The following is an 18,532-nucleotide window of genomic DNA, read 5'->3' as shown; positions in this document are numbered from 1 at the left end:
GTTACAGACTCCACTAACCCAGAAATAGTACCTCGGGTTAAGAACTTTGCTTCAGGATGAGAACAGAAATCGTGCAGCAGCGGCAGCAGGAGGCCCCATTAACTAAAGTGGTGCTTCAGGTTAAGAACAGTTTCAGGTTAAGAACGGACCTCCAGAACAAATTAAGTACTTAACCCAAGGTACTACTGTAAAAAGTTAGAGATCAGCTAACTTATCATGGAAAGACGTATTTTTAATCGTCTGCATAAGCCTGACAGAATAGGGACATTTTCAGCAGGTGTTTAAAAGATGAAATGAAAGCAATTCTATTGGCAGACAGAAGACTGTGAAACTCATGGGCAATGCAAAAAAAATCGGTCCGTGTGGCCTGCAACAAGATGTTGCAGCGTGAGGTCTTCCTCGTTTAGCATTCCAGCCACTGCATACCCTCTCAGAGCCTTGCCACTGTCCATCTGCCTTACCAAGCAAACCCAGTCCTCATTGGACTGCTTTTGGAATTTCTCCCTTTCCCTGCCCCCCCCCAAACAGACCAAAAAAGAGGTTTTGACTCTGCCAAAACTTGCAAGGTCCCCCCCCCCCCCATTTCTTGCTCCTCAGAAAGAAAGGTTTCCTTAGTTGTTGCATCAAAGAGCTGAAACACATGCTGGCGACGACACTGGTACTAGCCAGTTGATGCCTTCCACAGCTGACTTTTGCTGGATGCTTGTGGAAAAGAAAATTTATGTTGAGAGAAAGGAGGATTTGCAGAGCTCAGGCCTGGAGAGGAAGTGGTGTCCTTTGCACCGAAGAAGATAAGGATGCTGCCAATGCTCTAAGATGCGCCTGTCCTCAGCCACAGTGTTTCTGAGCCACACGCAGGACGTCTTGTGCAATTCACCACAGAAGTGTTTCTCGGAACAGAAATGAACTCCTTGCTCCTGAACTTTATTGCAAAAGAAACCCAGCCGTTTCAACATGTGCAGGCCGCTCGGGATCGAACAGCCCTGGGCGCACTCTTTTGCCGTATGCGGCAGGTGGCGGTGCAAAATCAGCCCACCGCAGAACGAGGCGCCCACGTTCCTAGGCCGAACCGCCAAACCCGGCTCACCTTCGTAGCAGTCGCGCACCGAGTCGAAATAAACGTAGTATTGGTGGCTGCCGATCAGCAAAAGGCTGAGCCACGAGTCGAAGGCGTAGATGGGCACGATGAATAGGATGCGGATGATGTAGCGCTGCTCATTGGGGATGGTGTAGCTTTTCAGGTGCAAAAAGATCTGGAAGAAAAGAAACGGGCAAGGCTATGGGAAGCAGGAGATCTACTCCAGAGAAACACAAGCAGGCATAGGCAAAGTCGGCCCTCCAGATGTTTTGGAACTACAATTCCCATCATCCCTGACCACTGGGTCTTGTTAGCTAGGGATCATGGGAGTTGTAGTCCCAAAAACATCTGGAGGGCCAACTTTGCCTATGTCTGCAAGAGAGCAAGATTCTCCCATCCTGGTCTGCCCCACAGAGGACCTTGAGGTCCATGAATAACCATAGTTTAGAGGTCCCAGGCCCTAAGGAAGTCAGACTATCCTCCACCAGGGCCAGGGCCTTCTCAGTGATGGCTCCGACCTGGTGGAATGCTCTGTCCCATGAGACTAGGGCCCTTCAGGATTTAACCTCCTTCCATCAGGACTGTAAGACAGAGCTATTCCACCTGGCCTTTAATATGAATTCAGCCTGATCTTTTATTTCCCTTCTCTTCCCTCCCCTTCCCCTTTTATGAAGATCACCAGCTCTGTGACCCCACAGCTAATTCTCCCCTGGCCTCCTCGCTGGCCCAAGTAGGACCAATTCAGCCAGCTAGCCCTGGGGATTAACAAATTGATTTTTGAATTTTATTGTTATTCATGTTTTTATACTGTATTTTATGCTGGTTTTATAATTAAGTGTTTTAAAGTGTTTTAAATTTGTTGTTAGCTGCCCTGAACCTGGTTTTTGAATCGGGAAGGACAGGGTATAAATAAAAATTATTATTATTATTATTATTATTATTATTATCCTCAGCCATCAGCCACATCGTCTGAGACCGATGGGAGTTGGGAGTCTGCAACCTCCAGAGACATCCCTGGTGTGGACAACACCGAGCTAGACACACCTATCATCCAGTGTGGTGTAGTGTGCCCGTGTGTGGTGTAGTGGTTAAGAGCGGTAGACTCGTAATCTGGGGAACCAGGTTCGCTTCCCTGCTCCTCCACATGCAGCTGCTGGGTGACCTTGGGCCAGTCACGCTTCTCTGAAGTCTCTCAGCCCCACTCACCTCACAGAGTGTTTGTTGTGGGGGAGGAAGGGAAAGGAGATTGTTAGTCGCTTTGAGACTCTTTCGGGTAGTGATAAAGCAGGATATCAAATCCAAACTCTTCTTCCGACTTGGCAAAAGGCCATTTCCAATGTTCTTTTGTTAATTAGCCTCGTCTTTAGAACATGAGGACTAGAATCTTGTTCTAAGCGCAAGCCTACAGCTCATTGGAATGCAAAGCATGAAATGCACTTGTGGTGCATGGAGAACGTCCAAGGTTCAGGTCTCTGGCATCTCCGAGCAGAGCTGGGAGAGAACCTTGTCCATAACCCTGGAAAGCTGCTGCCAGTCAGTGTAAGCAATATTGATCTCCATGGACCAGGGGCCTGACTCAGTGGAAGGCAGTTTCCTTTGTTCCTAGGAATCATGCTTGGTAAGGAGGAGCCCATTTTAATTGCTGCGGCACCTTCCAAAAAACTTAACACAAAGATGTGTCGCTGTTAAGTGGTGTTTATTATGTCACCATTTTGGAGGTCCCAGGTTGCAAGGTGGTTAGGTTGATCTCAACTAGGGCCAGGGCCTTTTCAGTACTGGCCCCGACTTGGTGGAACGCTCTGTCCCAAGAGACTAGGGCCCTGCGGGACTTGACATCTTTCCGCAGGGCCTGCAAGACGGAGCTGTTCCGCCTGGCCTTTGGTTTGGACTCAGTCTGACCCTTCTGTTTCCCTCCCCTTATGGTTTTGATCTATGGGCTACTTTTAAAATGAGGCTGCATTTTAAATTGCATTTTAACCTGTATTTTAAATTAGTTCCCCCCCCCCCCCCATTATGTTTTTACTGTAATTTTACTGGTGTTAGCCGCCCTGAGCCCGGCTCTGGCCGGGAAGGGCAGGGTATAAATAAAATTTATTATTTTAGACTTGTGTCTTCCCTTGGCATGCTAGGAGTTGTAGTCCAACATCATCTGGAGGGCATGAACTTGGGGAAGGTGAACAACTGTAAAAAGGCCTTTTTTTAATTTTATTTTATTATTATTATTATTATTATTATTATTATTATTATTATTATTATTCCTTTTCCCCAGACTGGGACTCAAAGCAGCTTACACAAATTTAAACAGCACAGATAAAATACAGAAAGTTAAAAAAAACACATACTTTTCTAAAAAATTGTTTAGGGGTACTCTCGTTTTGACTCAAGAAAACCACCATTTTATAGTTCAAATCGGGGGAAACAAATACAATAAATGGGACAAAAGTACAAAGATTCACAAAATGTTTAGGGGTATTGTCAGGGAACTGCCATCAGTACTGGAGGGAGAGCGCGGAGCCCAGCCAGGAAGATAGGCACCTGCTTACGCACGAGCAACCCCCTTAGGAACCATTACAGGTATGCATACAAGACAATTGTTAAAAGGTAATGAAATGTTTTTATTACCGGTATTTCAATAACACCACAGCACTATTTAAAAGCCCGTTCTTTAAAAAACAGTCCGTTCCCAAAGGAATAAAAGGAGGGAGAAGGAGGGAGCCAGCCTAGCTTATTTGGGAAGGAGTTCCAGAGCTGTTTGGTATCAGCCACTGAGAAGGTCCTCTCCCATATCTCCACCAAGCCTGCCTTATGGGTGGCAGGACTGAGAAAAGGGCCTCCACTAAAGATCTCGGAGCCTGGGGAGGATACGGTCTTTCTGAGAGCCTGGGGCCTCCAGCTTCCCCCAACTTACCTGGTGGCAAGTGATGACGAGGGCAGCCCACACAAAGAGGCCAGTGATCACCTTGGCCGCCGAAGTGGTCAGGAAGAGATGCTGGCTGTCTTGGGAGTGGTTCTGGTCGGCCCTCAGCTGGGAGCCATCGCCTACGACCAGGGGGCCGGAGCCCACCGCTGATGGGAGGAAATCCAAGCGCAGCGTGGCAGGAGACATGCTGCCAGGGGGAGAAGACTCGTTGGCGAGCGTTGCGTTGTTCATCTGGCAGAGAGGAGAGAGAGAGCAAAGGTGAGCTATCGGGAGATAAGAAGGTAACCTATGACATCTCTGCAGGAGGCACGGGGGAGAATCAGGGAACAGAGGGCTTTGTGTTTGCTCTCAGCTCTTCGCAATGACAGCTTTTATTGCACCCTTTTATTGTCAAAGGTCAGAATGGCAGACACTGCAGAGTTTAGACACAGCTTCGTTAAACGGATCCTTGCCTGGAGCACACCTTTAATTGAAAGGTATTCAGACTGAGACTTGGTACAAAATAAGAAAGCTTGCATTTATTACAGGAAGTACATTCTTGATAGGGATGCGGGTGGCGCTATGGTCTTTTATAAAAAAATAAATCATTTTTATTGATTTTCCAATAAAAACAACCAATCAACATATCCAAATCATAATCCAATTAAAAATAATAAAATAAAACAAAAAATACCAATTATAGTCCAAAGTGTAATTATTATTTTTTCCGGGCTCCCCATAGTCTGGACCTCTGAAGCATATCTCCAAATCTTCGTTCCAGCCTCTTCTCGTTGTTTTCATATTTTCTGCCTTCTGATCTTAACGCTTTAAAGTTCTCCGTCCCTGGCTCTACAATTCTCAGTCATGTCAGAAATCATATATCCTTCCATCCGTCGAATACAGCTTTATTTGTGTATATATATATTTTTTCAACTGTCTATTTGCCAGCGCAGCTTTCCCTGACTAAATCACAGAGCCTAGGGCTTGCTGATTGGAAGGTTGGCGGTTCAAATCCCCGTGACGTGGTGATCTCCCGTTGCTCGGTCCCTGCTCCTGCCAACCTAGCAGTTCAAAAGCACGTCAAAGTGCAAGTAGATAAATAGGTACCGCTCCAGCGGGAAGGTAAACGGCGTTTCTGTGCGCTGCTCTGGTTCGCCAGAAGCAGCTTAGTCATGCTGGCCACATGACCCGGAAGCTGTCTGCAGACAAACACCGGCTCCCTCGGCCTTTAAAGCGAGATGAGCGCTGCAACCCCAGAGTCGTTCGCAACTGGACCTAACAGTTAGGGGTGCCTTTACCTTTACATTCTTGACAGGAATCAGAGAACCGTAGCGTCGGAAGGGACCCTGAGAGTCATCTAACCCAACCCCCTGCAATGCAGGAATCTCAATGAAAGCATCCATGACAGTTGGCCATCAGACCTCTGCTTAAAAACCTCCAAGGAAGGAGAGCCCATCGCCTTCTGAGGAGTCCATTCCACTCTCAAACTGTTCTCAACCTTAGAACATTTTTCCTGTTGTTTAGTTGGAATCTCCTTTCTTCTAATTTGAATCCGTTGGTTTGGGTCCTATCTTCTGGAGCAGCAGAAAAAGAGCTTGCTCCATCTTCCATGAGGAAGCCCTAAAGATATTTGAAGATGTCTACAGGACCGCCTTTCCTGGTATGCCCTGCGGAGGACCTTAAGGTCCACAAATGACAGCACTTTGGAGGTCCCAGGTCTCAAGGTGGTTAGATTGGTCTCAACTAGGGCCAGGGCCTTTTCAGTACTGGCCCCGATCTGGTGGAATGCTCTGTCACAAGAGACTAGGGCCCTGTGGGACTTGACATCTTTCCGCAGGGCCTGCAAGACAGAGCTGTTCCACCTGGCCTTTGGTTTGGACTCAGTCTGACCCTTCTGTTTCCCTCCCTTTATGGTTTTGAACTATGGGCTACGATTAAAATGAGGCTGCATTTTAAATTGCATTTTAACCTGTATTTTAAATTGTGGTTTTTTCCCTATCATGTTTTTATTGTAATTTTACAGGTGTTAGCCGCCCTGAGCCTGGCTCTGGCTGGGGAGGGCGGAGTATAAATAAAATTTATTATTATTCTTATTTATTATTATCATGTCACCTCTCTCTTCTTCTCCAGGCGAAACATACCCAGCTCCCTCAATGGTTCTGCATAAGGCCTGGGTTTCCAGACCCTTTATCATCCTGGTTGTCCTCCTCTGCACACCCTTCCACTCATCAATATCCTAGAATCATAGAATCATAGAATCATAGAGTTGGAAGAGACCACAAGGGCCATCGAGTCCAACCCCCTGCCAAGCAGGAAACACCACCAGAGCACTCCTGACATATGGTTGTCAAGCCTCTGCTTAAAGACCTCCAAAAAAGGAGACTCCACCACACTCCTTGACAGCAAATTTCACTGTCGAACAGCTCTTACTGTCAGGAAGTTCTTCCTAATGTTTAGGTGGAATCTTCTTTCTTGTAGTTTGGATCCATTGCTCCGTGTCCGCTTCTCTGGAGCAGCAGAAAACAACCTTTCTCCCTCCTCTATGTGACATCCTTTTATATATTTGAACATGGCTATCATATCACCCCTTAACCTCCTCTTCTCCAGGCTAAACATGCCCAGCTCCCTTAGCCGTTCCTCATAAGGCCTCATAAAGCCGTTCCTCAAACTGTGGTGCCCAGAACTGGACACAATACTCTACCTGGGGTCTGAAATGCTAGCTAACCATCTAGTTGGAGAAACAAAGAAGTCATGCTTGCTCTTTCGTTCTCAGAAGATCGTTCCAATATGACCTCTTGCCTCAAGGGTCCAGAGAAAGTAAGTCAGTGGTTCTCAACCTGTGGGTCCCCAGATGTTGTTGGACTACAACTCCCATCATCCCTGAGCTCTGGCCTTGCTTGCTGGGGGTGATGGGAGTTGTAGTTCAACAACATCTGGGGACCCACAGGTTGAGAAAGGCTGAAGTAAGTGATGAGCAGAAGAAGTTGTAAAGCTGAATGCAGCCTAAGATTTCTCACACTAAACATCAAAAAGACAAAGAAAAATCAGCATAGATTTACTGGGATGGCCTGGGAAGCTGAAGATTTCACAGAGCCCTGTAATAATACTACTACTAATAATAATTTATTTATACGCCGCCCATCTGGCTGGGTTTTCCCAGCCACTCTGGGCATCTCCCAACAGAATATTAAAAGCACAATAAAAGGTCAAACATTAAAAGCTTCCCTAAACATGGCTGCCTTCAGGTGTCTTCTAAAAGTCAGATAGTTGTTTTATCTCCTTGACATCTGATGGGAGGGCGTTCCACAGGGCAGGCGCCACTACTGAGAAGGCCCTCTGCCTGGTTCCTTGTAGCTTCACTTCTCGCAGTGAGGGAACCGCCAGAAGGCCCTCGGAGCTGGACCTCAGTGCCCGGCCATGAAAACCCCTCTCAGCAAGCCGAGTTGCACCCAAACGTCCAGCAGCAACCTTGCAAGGTAGCTAAGTGCATGCGCTCGCTCTCTCTCTGTGTGTGTGTGTGTGTGTATGTGTGTGTGAGAGAGAGAGAGAGGAGAGAGAGAGAAGAGAGGGAGAGGGGGAGAGAGAGAGGGAGAGAGGGGGGAGAGAGGGGGGGAGAGAGAGAGGAGGGAGAGGGAGAGAGAGAGAGAGAGAGAGGGAGAGGGAGGGGGAGGGAGAGAGGGAGAGAGAGAGAGAGGGAGAGAGAGGGAGAGGGAGAGAGAGAGGGAGAGGGGGAGAGAGAGAGAGAGAGGGAGAGAGAGAGGGAGAGAGGGGGGGAGAGAGAGGGGGAGAGAGAGAGAGGGAGAGAGAGGGGGGAGAGGGAGAGAGAGAGAGGGAGAGAGAGAGAGAGGGAGAGAGAGAGGGAGAGGGAGAGGGAGAGGGGAGAGGGAGAGGGAGAGGGAGGGAGAGAGAGGGAGAGAGAGGGAGAGAGAGGGAGAGGAGAGGGAGAGGGAGAGAGAGAGGGAGAGAGAGAGGGAGAGGGAGGGAGAGAGAGAGAGAGAGAGGAGAGAGAGAGAGAGAGAGAGAGATTAGCCAAAGGTTACCCAGTGAACTTGCTGATTGAGCAGAGATTAGAACCTGCTTCCTCTTGGTCTCTGCCCAACACTCTCCACCACTAAACCACACAGATTCTATTTTGCAATTCCACACGGAGAAGTCATTTTCCTAGAAGTCACAGCTTGCTTGTTTTAAGAACACAAACACACAATCAGAAATGGGCCTCCCCAGATGTTGCTGGATGCTGAGCTGCCATCAGCCCCAGTCAGCAGGGCCAAAGGTCAGGGCTGAGGAGACCTGTCCTCCAAAAACATCAGGACTTCCAAAGGTTTTCCATTTCCAATTTGGTTTAATACACAAATGCCCAGCCCTTCAGGCAGTGCTTCTCTTTTTTCCTGTACCACACTTTGAGAATAAAAATTTGCTCGTGCCACACTAATTTTTTAATTGATTAGAAATACATTGGGAAACAAAAAGAAACAACTGCTAGCAGTGCTTGGTTTATAATATAGAACATGACTACTTTATAATATGATCAGGGATATCCAGAAAGTACAGAACAATGCAGCGAAATAAGAACAGGAATCATTCTCAAAATATACCGTATTTTTCGCTCTATAACACGCACCAGACCATAACACGCACATAGTTTTTTAGAGGAGGAAAACAAGAAAAAAAATATTCTAAACGAAATAGTGGATATATGATTTTTGTGGTTCATGCTGTGGCTACAGACATGTGATCTGACAGTGAGTTTGGAGTAGCCCAATGCAAAAAATCCTGAGGATCCATGTGGATCCATGCTTTGTAACCACGGAGGAGGGAAGGAAGGGGAACCATGGATCCTCTGCTCATGGACTGCAGCAGATCCCCCTGCCACCCGCAGGCATTCGCTCCATAACACACACAGACATTTCCCCTTACTTTCTAGGAGGAAAAAAGTGTTATGGTGCAAAAAATACGGTAATTATAAATGAGTCGTCCCCAGCATTCTGTTCCAGCTGTGAATCTGCTGTGGAGGGCCTTCCATTAGCTTCAGCTGCTGACTCCGTTGTGCACCTATCTGGACAGGTAGCCGTAACCTCTGTTATCTACGCTCTAGGTTAGATTACTGCAATGCGTTATACGTAAGGCTGCCTCTGAAGATGGTTCAGAAACTTCAGCTGGTGCAGAATTCAGCGGCCAGGTTGCTCACCGGAGCAAGACGGTTTGAGCATATTAAGGTGAAAAAAGGTAAAGGGCCCTGGACGGTTAAGTCCAGCCAAAGGCAACTATGGGGTTGCGGCGCTCATCTTGCTTTCAGACTGAGGAAGCTGGTGTTTGTCCACAGACAGCTTTCCAGGTCACGTGGCCAGAATGACTAAGCCGCTTCTGGCACAATGGGACATCATGACAGAAACCAGAGTGCACAAAACACGGTTTACCTTCCCTCAGCAGCAGTACCTATTTATCTACTTGCGCTGGCGTGCTTTCAAACTGCTAGGTTGGCAGGAGCTGGGACCGAGCAACAGGAGCTCACCCCGTCACGGGGATTCAAACCGCCAACCTCCCGATCGGCAAGCCCAAGAGGCTCAGTGGTTTAGACCACAGTGCCACCCGCGTCCCTTTTCAGCATATTACCCTGATCCTGGCCCAACTGCACTGGCTGGCAATTACCGTATTTTCCCGTGTATAAGACTAGGTTTCCCCCCTAATAAATTATGTCAAAAATTAGGGGGCCTCTTATACACGGATAGTGCCGAGGCCATTTTCTTAAATCTGAGTCCCCCCAAAACAGGGGGTGCTTTATACATGGGGGTGTTTTATAGATGGGAAAATATGGTAGTTTCTGGGCCCAATTCAAAGTGTTGGTTTTGTCCTATAAAGCTTTAAACAGCTCAGTATCTCAAGGATCAGTATCAGTATCTCAAGGATCGCCTCTCCTCGTATGAACCTACCTGGACCCTGTGATCATCCTGAGGCCCTTTTTCATGTGTCTCCTCCATCAGAGGTCCAGAGGGTGGCGATGCGAGAACAGGCCTATTCTGCAGTGGCTCCCCGCAGGTAGACTACTCTCCCCTAGGAGGTTCATCTGGTTCCTTCATTATATACCTTTTGGTGCCAGACCTTTGGCTGATTAACATCTTATACCTCTTTTAAATGTGTTTTTTCTGGGGGAGGGTGTGTGTGTTATTGGCTTGTGTGTGTTCTTGTTTTTATTATGTACTTTGTCTTTATATATATATATATATATATATATATATATAGTTTTTAAATTGCTTTATTGAACTTAAAAAAAACCATAACAAAATCAAAAACACCCATAACAAATAAACAGCAAATAATCTGTTACACTTTATCACAGTCTTCTTCTTAGTTCCACTGACTTCCTGCCAATTCTCTCTAATTTTAAATGTATATTTATCTAGTGCACTATTTGTCTCTGTTTGAGATAATTACTTAACCAAGATGTCATATCTTCCTAAACCTATCTGGTAGACAACAGAAGCTATTCAAGAGCTGCCACAGATTTAACGGTATTGCATTCTTTGTCTTTTTATATTGCATGTGTTATATTGTGAGATCTATGGGTAAAGGGCGGTATACAAATTTAATTAATAAAATAAACAAATAGATGGACCATTGGGTCTGACTCAGCAAATTACAGCGCCATATGTTCCCAAACCCTCTATTTCTAAACAGGAAACTCGGATATTCAGCAGTTCGGTAGGCATGATTGCATCTCCTTCTAACCACCGGTTGAAGTAACTCTCGCTTCTTTGGTTTTAGATAAAGCAAGATTTTCAACTCTTGTTTTTTCTCTGGCTTCACTTTCTCCACTAGCCCCCTGGATTGCAGAAATTCTCCTGAGGGTGACAACCAAAATCCGTCGCAGAATTCTTTTAAAAGCAGGGCTTTCTTGGCTGATGGCGGCCCTGAAGGCGGCCCTGTTTCGGGAAGTTTTTAATGTCTGATGCTGTATTGTTTTTAATATTCAGCTGGAATTTGTCCAGAGTGGCTGGGGAAACCCAGCCAGGTGGATGGGGTTGTTGTTGTTGTTTAGTCGTTTAGTTGTGTCCGACTCTTCGTGACCCCATGGACCAGAGCACGCCAGGCACTCCTGTCTTCCACTGCCTCCCGCAGTTTGGTCAGACTCATGTTTGTAGCTTCGACAACACTGTCCAACCATCTCGTCCTCTGTCGTCCCCTTCTCCTTGTGCCCTCCATCTTTCCCAACATCAGGGTCTTTTCCAGGGAGTCTTCTCTTCTCATGAGGTGGCCAAAGTATTGGAGCCTCAGCTTCAGGATCTGTCCTTCCAGTGAGCACTCAGGGCTGATTTCCTGAAGAATGGAGAGGTTTGATCTTCTTGCAGTCCATGGGACTCTCAAGAGTCTCCTCCAGCACCATAATTCAAAAGCATCAATTCTTCGGCGATCAGCCTTCTTTATGGTCCAGCTCTCACTTCCCTACATCACTACTGGGAAAACCATGGCTTTAACTATATGGACCTTTGTTGGCAAGGTGATGTCTCTGCTTTTTAAGATACTGTTATTATATTAATGCTTTGCACCTTTCCCCGTTCTTGGTGGTCTTCCTGTTATAGTTTGCTAAGCCCAAAAGACAATGATTTTTTTTGCCAGCAGAAGCAACAGAGCCAGGATTTCTCAGGGTGTCCCGTTCCCAGCATCAAACTAATAATACATGTGTATTTTTAGGCGGTGGACGACATGGTTCCATCTTTAGATGTCATTCCTTACATTTATCAAGGCTTCTATTCTGGGATTCCTCCTTTAAAGAAGAAACACACCAACGTTTCCAATAACCGCAACAAGTGTCCAAGAGCCCCGCTGGCTAAGGCTGATGGGAGTTGTAGTCCAAAACATCTGGAAGGATCCAGGTTTGGAGAAGCCTGTCCCAAAGCAATAGAGATTAGCCTGCGGGCCAGATCCGGCCTCCAGCAAAGGTATATTCAAGACACAATAAACTCTCGTATTTACTTCTGAAGAATAAGAAGCAAATCAACCACAAAGCAGTTTTCAAATAACTATGGGATGGGGAACTGTGGCCGTCCAGATGTTTTGGTTTTTTTAAATGATATTTATTAAAATTTCAAAAGGAAAAGATTACATTAAAAAGAAAATTAACAGTAAAAAGAAAAAATACAAAATATAAAATATAAAAAAGAAAAACCAATTAAAAACAATTCCATCTTTTCATCACTTCTTTTACATTTACTTGTTTCCCAGACATCCTCATACCTCCCTCTTTTGTATTCCAATTCAATTTATTAATCCAGCGATTCCTTTCCCTCCTTTTTAATCCTGATCTTTAATCCTGATATATTATAACCTTTAATTTTTAGATATTAAAAACCAATTTTTCCATATTCTTTTATACCATTACAGCTAGAAACCACTTAACTTCAATCCAACATCATTCTAACATTCATTAATTTTACAATATTTCTGTAAATAGTCTTTAAATTTCTTCCAATCTTCTTCCACCGACTCTTCTCCCTGGTCTCGGATTCTGCCAGTCATTTCCGCCAGTTCCATATAGTCCATCATTTTCATCTGCCATCCAGATGTTTTTGGACCAAATCTCTCCATCTCTCCAACCTGGGCCAGGCTGAAAGGAACCGTTGAGATTTGGAGTTCCGCACTTCCAATGCAATTTTATTGCTGCTTTGCTCCCAATAGTGAATCCACCGGTCAGGAAGGCAGTTTCTGCACGTGCTGGAGAGCAGGGTGAATTTGATTTACATCAAATTGATTTAAATCATGATTTAAATCACTAGTCAGTAAGACTTGATTTACTGTAAATCATATTTTTTTTAACAGAAAGGCATTCCTGCTGGTATAATTGGTGAATAGCCTTTGGACTATAATTTAACTTAAGTAGAAAATCTTTAGAAAGATTTTTTCCTCCAAAAGCATTTTATTTTACAAATCGAAGTTAAATAAAAAAATTCCAATTTAAATAAAAAAATTCCAATTTAATTTTTTTTTTAAAATAATTTTTTTATTTTATATATATATTTTAATCACTGATGTTTATCCATGTTGTAGAAGGAACGAGCGATACCAGTGAATCGTTTACCAACAGATCCTGCTGCAGAAGCTAAGCACAGGAGATCTCACAGCAAAATGTACGCGAGTACATTGGGCCGGCACAGAAGCCTGTTTAGCAGCATGGAAACAGGGCAGGGTGTGGACATTCTCAGATGCTCCAACTGTCCCTGCTTATCAGGAGTGGCGCCTCTTTTCTGGTCCTGCTCTCTATTTATGCCTCTTGGTTCTGCCTCCTTGTGAGAAGCAAGAACGTTGCAAGCTGCTTAAAGGAGTCTGCCCAAAAGATGGAAAGGTCTGGAGATCAGGGTGGAAAAGTCCCCCTTTTTCCCATAGTTTTTTCCCCATAAAACTGTAGAGTTCGAAAGGACGATGAATCTCCTCTAGTCCAACCCCCAGCAATGCACGAATCTTTTGCCCAAGGCAGGACTCGAACCCATGACCTTTGAGATTAAGAGTCTCATGCTCTACCCACGGAGCTATCTTAGCTTTGTTGTTACACACAAGAAACTCCTAGAAGTCCTCCTTCCTCCACACTTCTTAAGATGTCGCCAGATGTCCATCACCTTTGTGACTCTTCTATAAATGTAATTAACCGCGCGTGGGAGTTTGGAGGGATAATCAGATAAGCTGATTAAAAAATAAATAAATCGAACTGATCCATTAAAGTCTGCGGGACCAATAACAATTTGGACAGCTAATTTGGACAGCCAACTCATTCACAGATTGTAAGTGGGCCTGTAACCATTCAATCCCTCCCAGATGACCTGATCATTGATGATTCACCCCTATGGTTTTGCAAGGAGATCAGACAATGCCAGCCATTTCCTGAGCATTTGTTGTGATTTAATTCTGGGGAGGTCAGATGAAACTGCACAGAACAAATGCTATCCCAGTGCATTTTGCCATCGCTTTCCTTATTGCAACTAAGGAGCAGGATTGCTGTATGAGAGCTCCAAATCAGCTTTTGTTGCCCAAGATGAATTTCCTGGTATGTGATTGATACCCACATGAAAATGGCAGCGGCCTGGGAGCACCCTGAGTTAAGGCTGCTTTTTAAGCAAAATTTGCTCTATTACTGTAAGAAATTGATCTTTTAGTGTGGCAGCACCCACACTTCGGGACTCCCAGCCTACCGACATCAGCCAGACGCCATTTCAATGCCTGCTAAAACCAGATACAGTCATACCTCATGTTATGTCCGCTTCATGTTACATTCTTTCAGGTTACGTCCCGCGGTGACCCGGAAGTACCCGAAAGGATTACTTCCGGGTTTTGCCACTCACGCATGCACAGAGGTGCAAAATGACGTCACGCGCATGCGCAGAAGCAGTGAATCGCAACCCGCGCATGCGCAGACGCGCCGCTGCAGGTTGCGCTCTTTTTATGTTGCGAATGGGCCTCCGGAACGGATCCCTTTCGCAACCAGAGATACCACTGTACATGGAAAATTGATGTGTGTTTTAATCCATTTTGGGTTTATCGGTGATTCTAATTATTTTTTCTAAATAGTTGTTCTTATCTGTTTTTATCCTAATTCTATTGTTTCGTTCTTTCTGTAAACCGCTTAGGTCAGGTTTTATTGCAATCAAGCAGTATATAAATTTTATGAAATAAACTAACACTGACCACTCAGAATGGGTGCTTCTTAGATTCAGAAAGAAGCTCCAACTTCATAAACCACTTATTTTCTTTCTTCCCCCTCCTTCTCTCTCTCTCACACATACACACACGTACATAACACAGTTAACACACTCTGGGAACAAACATGCCCTAAGCTTTCCGCTTCATCCATTAAAGGTTGCCCACACCAATCAACATGAGCTTTCAGTCATTAATTCACCAATTAAACTGATCAAACCTTGCACCCGTAACAGGGTAAAACTCCCATTCAAGCTCCTCTGGAGATCAGCAGCATGCCTTAATATTTCCCTGGTCCCACCTAGGCACACCGTTGAGCAATAGAAAAAAAATCATGCTGGTTTTTCCAGCAACCGCTTCCACCCCCATCAGACGCACGCTTCGGCTACCTTCTCAGGTGAGCCTCCCTCCTTCTCCCCCCTGCAACACACGTGCAACTCACCCCACAGTTTTACGCCCTTGCAGGAGAAGAGCTTCAGTTATCTTCAGCCGAGGAACACACCAGCGTCTAAAAATACTCCTCTTCGTGCTCTCCGAAGAACGGGGAGGCGCGGAGAACGCTGGGCAGAGGAATTTGGGATGCAGACGAGCAGCCCCAACTGCTGGGGGGCTGGGTGGTCCCACAGGGCAGCGGCTCAGAGCTCAGCACGAGGGACACCTGCATCTAAAGGAGGAGAGAGGCAGAAGAGGCAGGCGTGAGCAAAGGATCAGCTAGCCACCAGTTCCCTCCCGGGAGTCGTAGCTGGCAGAGGAAACGGCTCCTGGGGCCAAGCAGGTACCGCCGGGCACAGTCCGGCAAGTAAACATTAACTGGGCTGCAGAGATAGTCACCAGGCTGATGTCATGGGAAAGGAAGCAGCAAGGGGCACAGCGCCTGCCTGCTTTGTTTCCAATAATAATAATAGTAATAATAATTTATTATTTATACCCAGCCACTCTGGGCTTCTTTCAACAGATATTAAAATACAATAGTCTATTAAACATTAAAAGCTTCCCTAAAGAGGGCTGCCTTCAGATGTCTTCTAAAAGTCGGGTAGTTGTTGTTTGACATCTGGTGGGAGGGCGTTTCACAGGGCGGGCGCCACCACCGAGAAGGCCCTCTGCCCGGTTCCCTGTAACTTGAGTTCTCACAGGGAGGGAACTGCCTGAAGGCCCTCAGCGCTGGACCTCAGTGTCCGGGTAGAACGATGGGGGTGGAGACGCTTCTTCAGATAGACTGGACTGAGGCCGTTTAGGGCTTTAAAGGTCAGCACCAGCACTTTGAATTGTGCTCGGAAACGCCGAACTTCTTCCTTATCGGCTCTGCAAACCAGTCTTGGGAAGAGAAGGGCCACAACCCAGCATTCAAGCACCTGCTTCCATGTCAGGGGCCCCAGGTTTCCATCTTGGGCATCTTCAGGCAGGGCTGGGGAGAGTTCCTCCCTGGAACCCTTGAGAGTCACTGCCAGTCAGAGCAGGCAGTACTGAAGGAGCCTCTCCACCCCCTTCATTCAGCCCAGGCACTGAGGTCCAGCTCCGAGGGCCTTCTGGCAGTTCCCTTCCTGCGAGAAGTGAGGTTACAGGGAACCAGGCAGAGGGCCTTCTCGGTGGTGGCGCCCGCCCTGTGGAACGCCCTCCCATCAGACGTCAAGGAAACAAACAACTATCTGACTTTTAGAAGACACCTGAAGGCAGCCCTGTTTAAGGAAGTTTTTTATGTTTGATGAATGCATTCATTATTACAGTCACAGACCAGTTCCGGCTCACTTACAATACAATGGACGCTCGGGTTGCGAACGTGATCCATGCGGGATGTATGTTCACAACCCGCAGTGTTCTCAACCTGCAGGTGCGCATCTGAGCACGCATGGGTTGCAATTTGGCACTTCTGTGCATGCGCAAAGTGTGATCTAGTGCTTCTGCGCATGCGCGACCGCCGAAACCCGGAAGTAGCCTGTTCCGGTACTTCCGGGTTTCGGTGGTCCGTAACCTGAAAAAACGCAACCTGAAGCATCTGTAACCCGAGGTATGACTTTATCAGGAAAATCATAAAGCACGATCGGGATACAATGAATTGCAATTGGGTATAACAGGGACAATACGGATATAGCAGCAGTTAAAAATATGTAAGTTAAATCTTAATCACTAAAATATAACCCAAAACTGTCATTTAAAACCTTAATCATTCTGGTAATACAGCTTGTTCGCTAAGTTTTATAGCAGTCGCACAGAATTTGGCCACCCTTAGTGTTATCTCTGGGCCCTTGTCCTCTACCAGGAGTTTTAGACATTGAAGTTTGGACCCATTTGGAGATTTTTGTATAACAGGGGGGATAAATACCGAAATATTTGATGTTTTATCGTGTTTTTAATATTCTGTTGGGAGCCGCCCAGAGTGGCTGGGGAGGCCCGGCCAGATGAATGGGGTATAAGTAATAAATTTATTATTATTATTATTATTATTATTATTATTATTATTATGAGCCACCTTTCCTTGGGGGTTCCCCAGCCTGTTCCTTCCACCATTCCTCTGCCTCCGATCAGTCCATGACAGGTAAGCCCACTGAATCTTGACTGAGTGATCTGAAGATTGGTGTATTTCCCATTTAGAGTCTAGCAATTAAAAAGCTGCAGTACCGATTCAATGCACACTATTTGCTGGTACTCCCAGTGAGAAATACATTCTGCGCCCATATAATAGGAACAGCAATCTGCATTATCATATAACAGACAGAGCTCTATTCATCATCTATCTAACTTACAGTAAGTCCTGGGAATGCAGTTTGGTGCCCTTCTGGAAATTTTGGACTACAATTCCCATCGGCCACTGCCAGCATTAAAAATGGTCATGGGAAGATGGGGGTTGTGGTCCAAAATATATGCAGGAGGCTGGATTGTAGGAACAGTAGGAATACCTTTACGTCGTAAGATTTATACACTGCTTGGTTGTCAAAAAAACCCCTCAACGGTTTACAAAAAAAGATGAGACAACGAGGAAAGTTAACAACCATGTAAGACTTTTGCAAAAGTTAGAACAAAAATAGACTAAAGACAGATAAAAAAACTCGCACCAGCTTTCTAAACATCTGGGTAAGCTGGTCGAAACAGAAATGTTTTTAACAGGCGCTGAAAAGAGGACGGTGAAGGAGCCTGCTTGGTGTCAATATGGGATGCTGGTTAGACCAGTTCTCCGGAAGAGGAAAAATGCCTTTTGCTGATCCTGTTCTCCACCAATCTGAACCGCAACCAGGAGACACTAGACTCGCATGGTCTTTCCACCGCATCCATGCCACCGAGGAACACACAGGAAGCTGTCAGAGCAGGCGTCACAACCTGCGGTCCATGGGCCAGAAGCGGCCTGCGGAGGCTGTTTAACCGGCCCATGCGCCACTCCAGAACCAAGACACACGCTCAGCGAGTCCCTGCGCCGCTAACCGGCATGGTGCGGTGCGGGGACTCTTCTGTGGCATCGGAAATCACATCTGCACATGTGCAGACTCGCGTAGACGCCGGAAATCGCGGGCGCATGTGCTCGGGCACGATCATTATCTGGCCCACATAGGGGGCTCCGCAGGACTGATCCGGCCCAGGCAAAGTAAACCTGTTGGAAACACACCCGGGAAGGCCGCCAACTTCCGAAGACTCTGGGGCTTCTCTCCGGTGGTCCTCCCTGGCTATAAATCTCCCTTAGTCCAGAGAGACCGGTGATAAGCGACCCCTCTCTCCTGAGAGGAGCACACTTGTCTTCTGGCATATCATTGCAGAAGAAAGATTCAGTAGCTCTAAAACTATTTTACAGTCTGTATATAGAGAATCCATCAGCACATCTGTGCTCTTTGAGCACCAGTACACAACAGCAACACTTTCAGAAGTGAAACTAACTTCCAACAGTA

The 18,532-nt window shown here is 46.1% G+C and overlaps 1 protein-coding gene across 2 annotated transcripts in view; it reads right to left on the bottom strand.

The window, feature by feature from the left end:
- TMEM184A (transmembrane protein 184A) overlaps positions 1–18,532 on the bottom strand; it is a 40,760-nt gene that overhangs the window by 10,888 nt on the left and 11,340 nt on the right. Inside the window, exons 2-4 of one of the 2 annotated variants that reach the window (XM_080981162.1) lie at positions 15,103–15,324; positions 3,987–4,229; positions 1,088–1,253 (exon numbers count right to left, since the gene is read on the bottom strand). In XM_080981162.1, coding sequence (XP_080837288.1) covers positions 1,088–1,253; positions 3,987–4,229 — 409 coding nt within the window. In that variant the 5' untranslated portion in view covers positions 15,103–15,324. Of the gene's footprint in view, positions 1–1,087; positions 1,254–3,986; positions 4,230–15,102; positions 15,400–18,532 lie in introns of those variants that run through there. The other variant, XM_080981163.1, reaches the window with a different exon arrangement.

Source organism: Podarcis pityusensis, assembly GCF_964106645.2.
Source record: "Podarcis pityusensis genome assembly, chromosome: 14".
In the NCBI taxonomy this organism is placed as follows: Eukaryota; Metazoa; Chordata; class Lepidosauria; order Squamata; family Lacertidae; genus Podarcis; species Podarcis pityusensis.
Note: the sequence above shows the minus strand (reverse complement) of the source record. Positions and strands in the feature narration are given on the sequence as shown.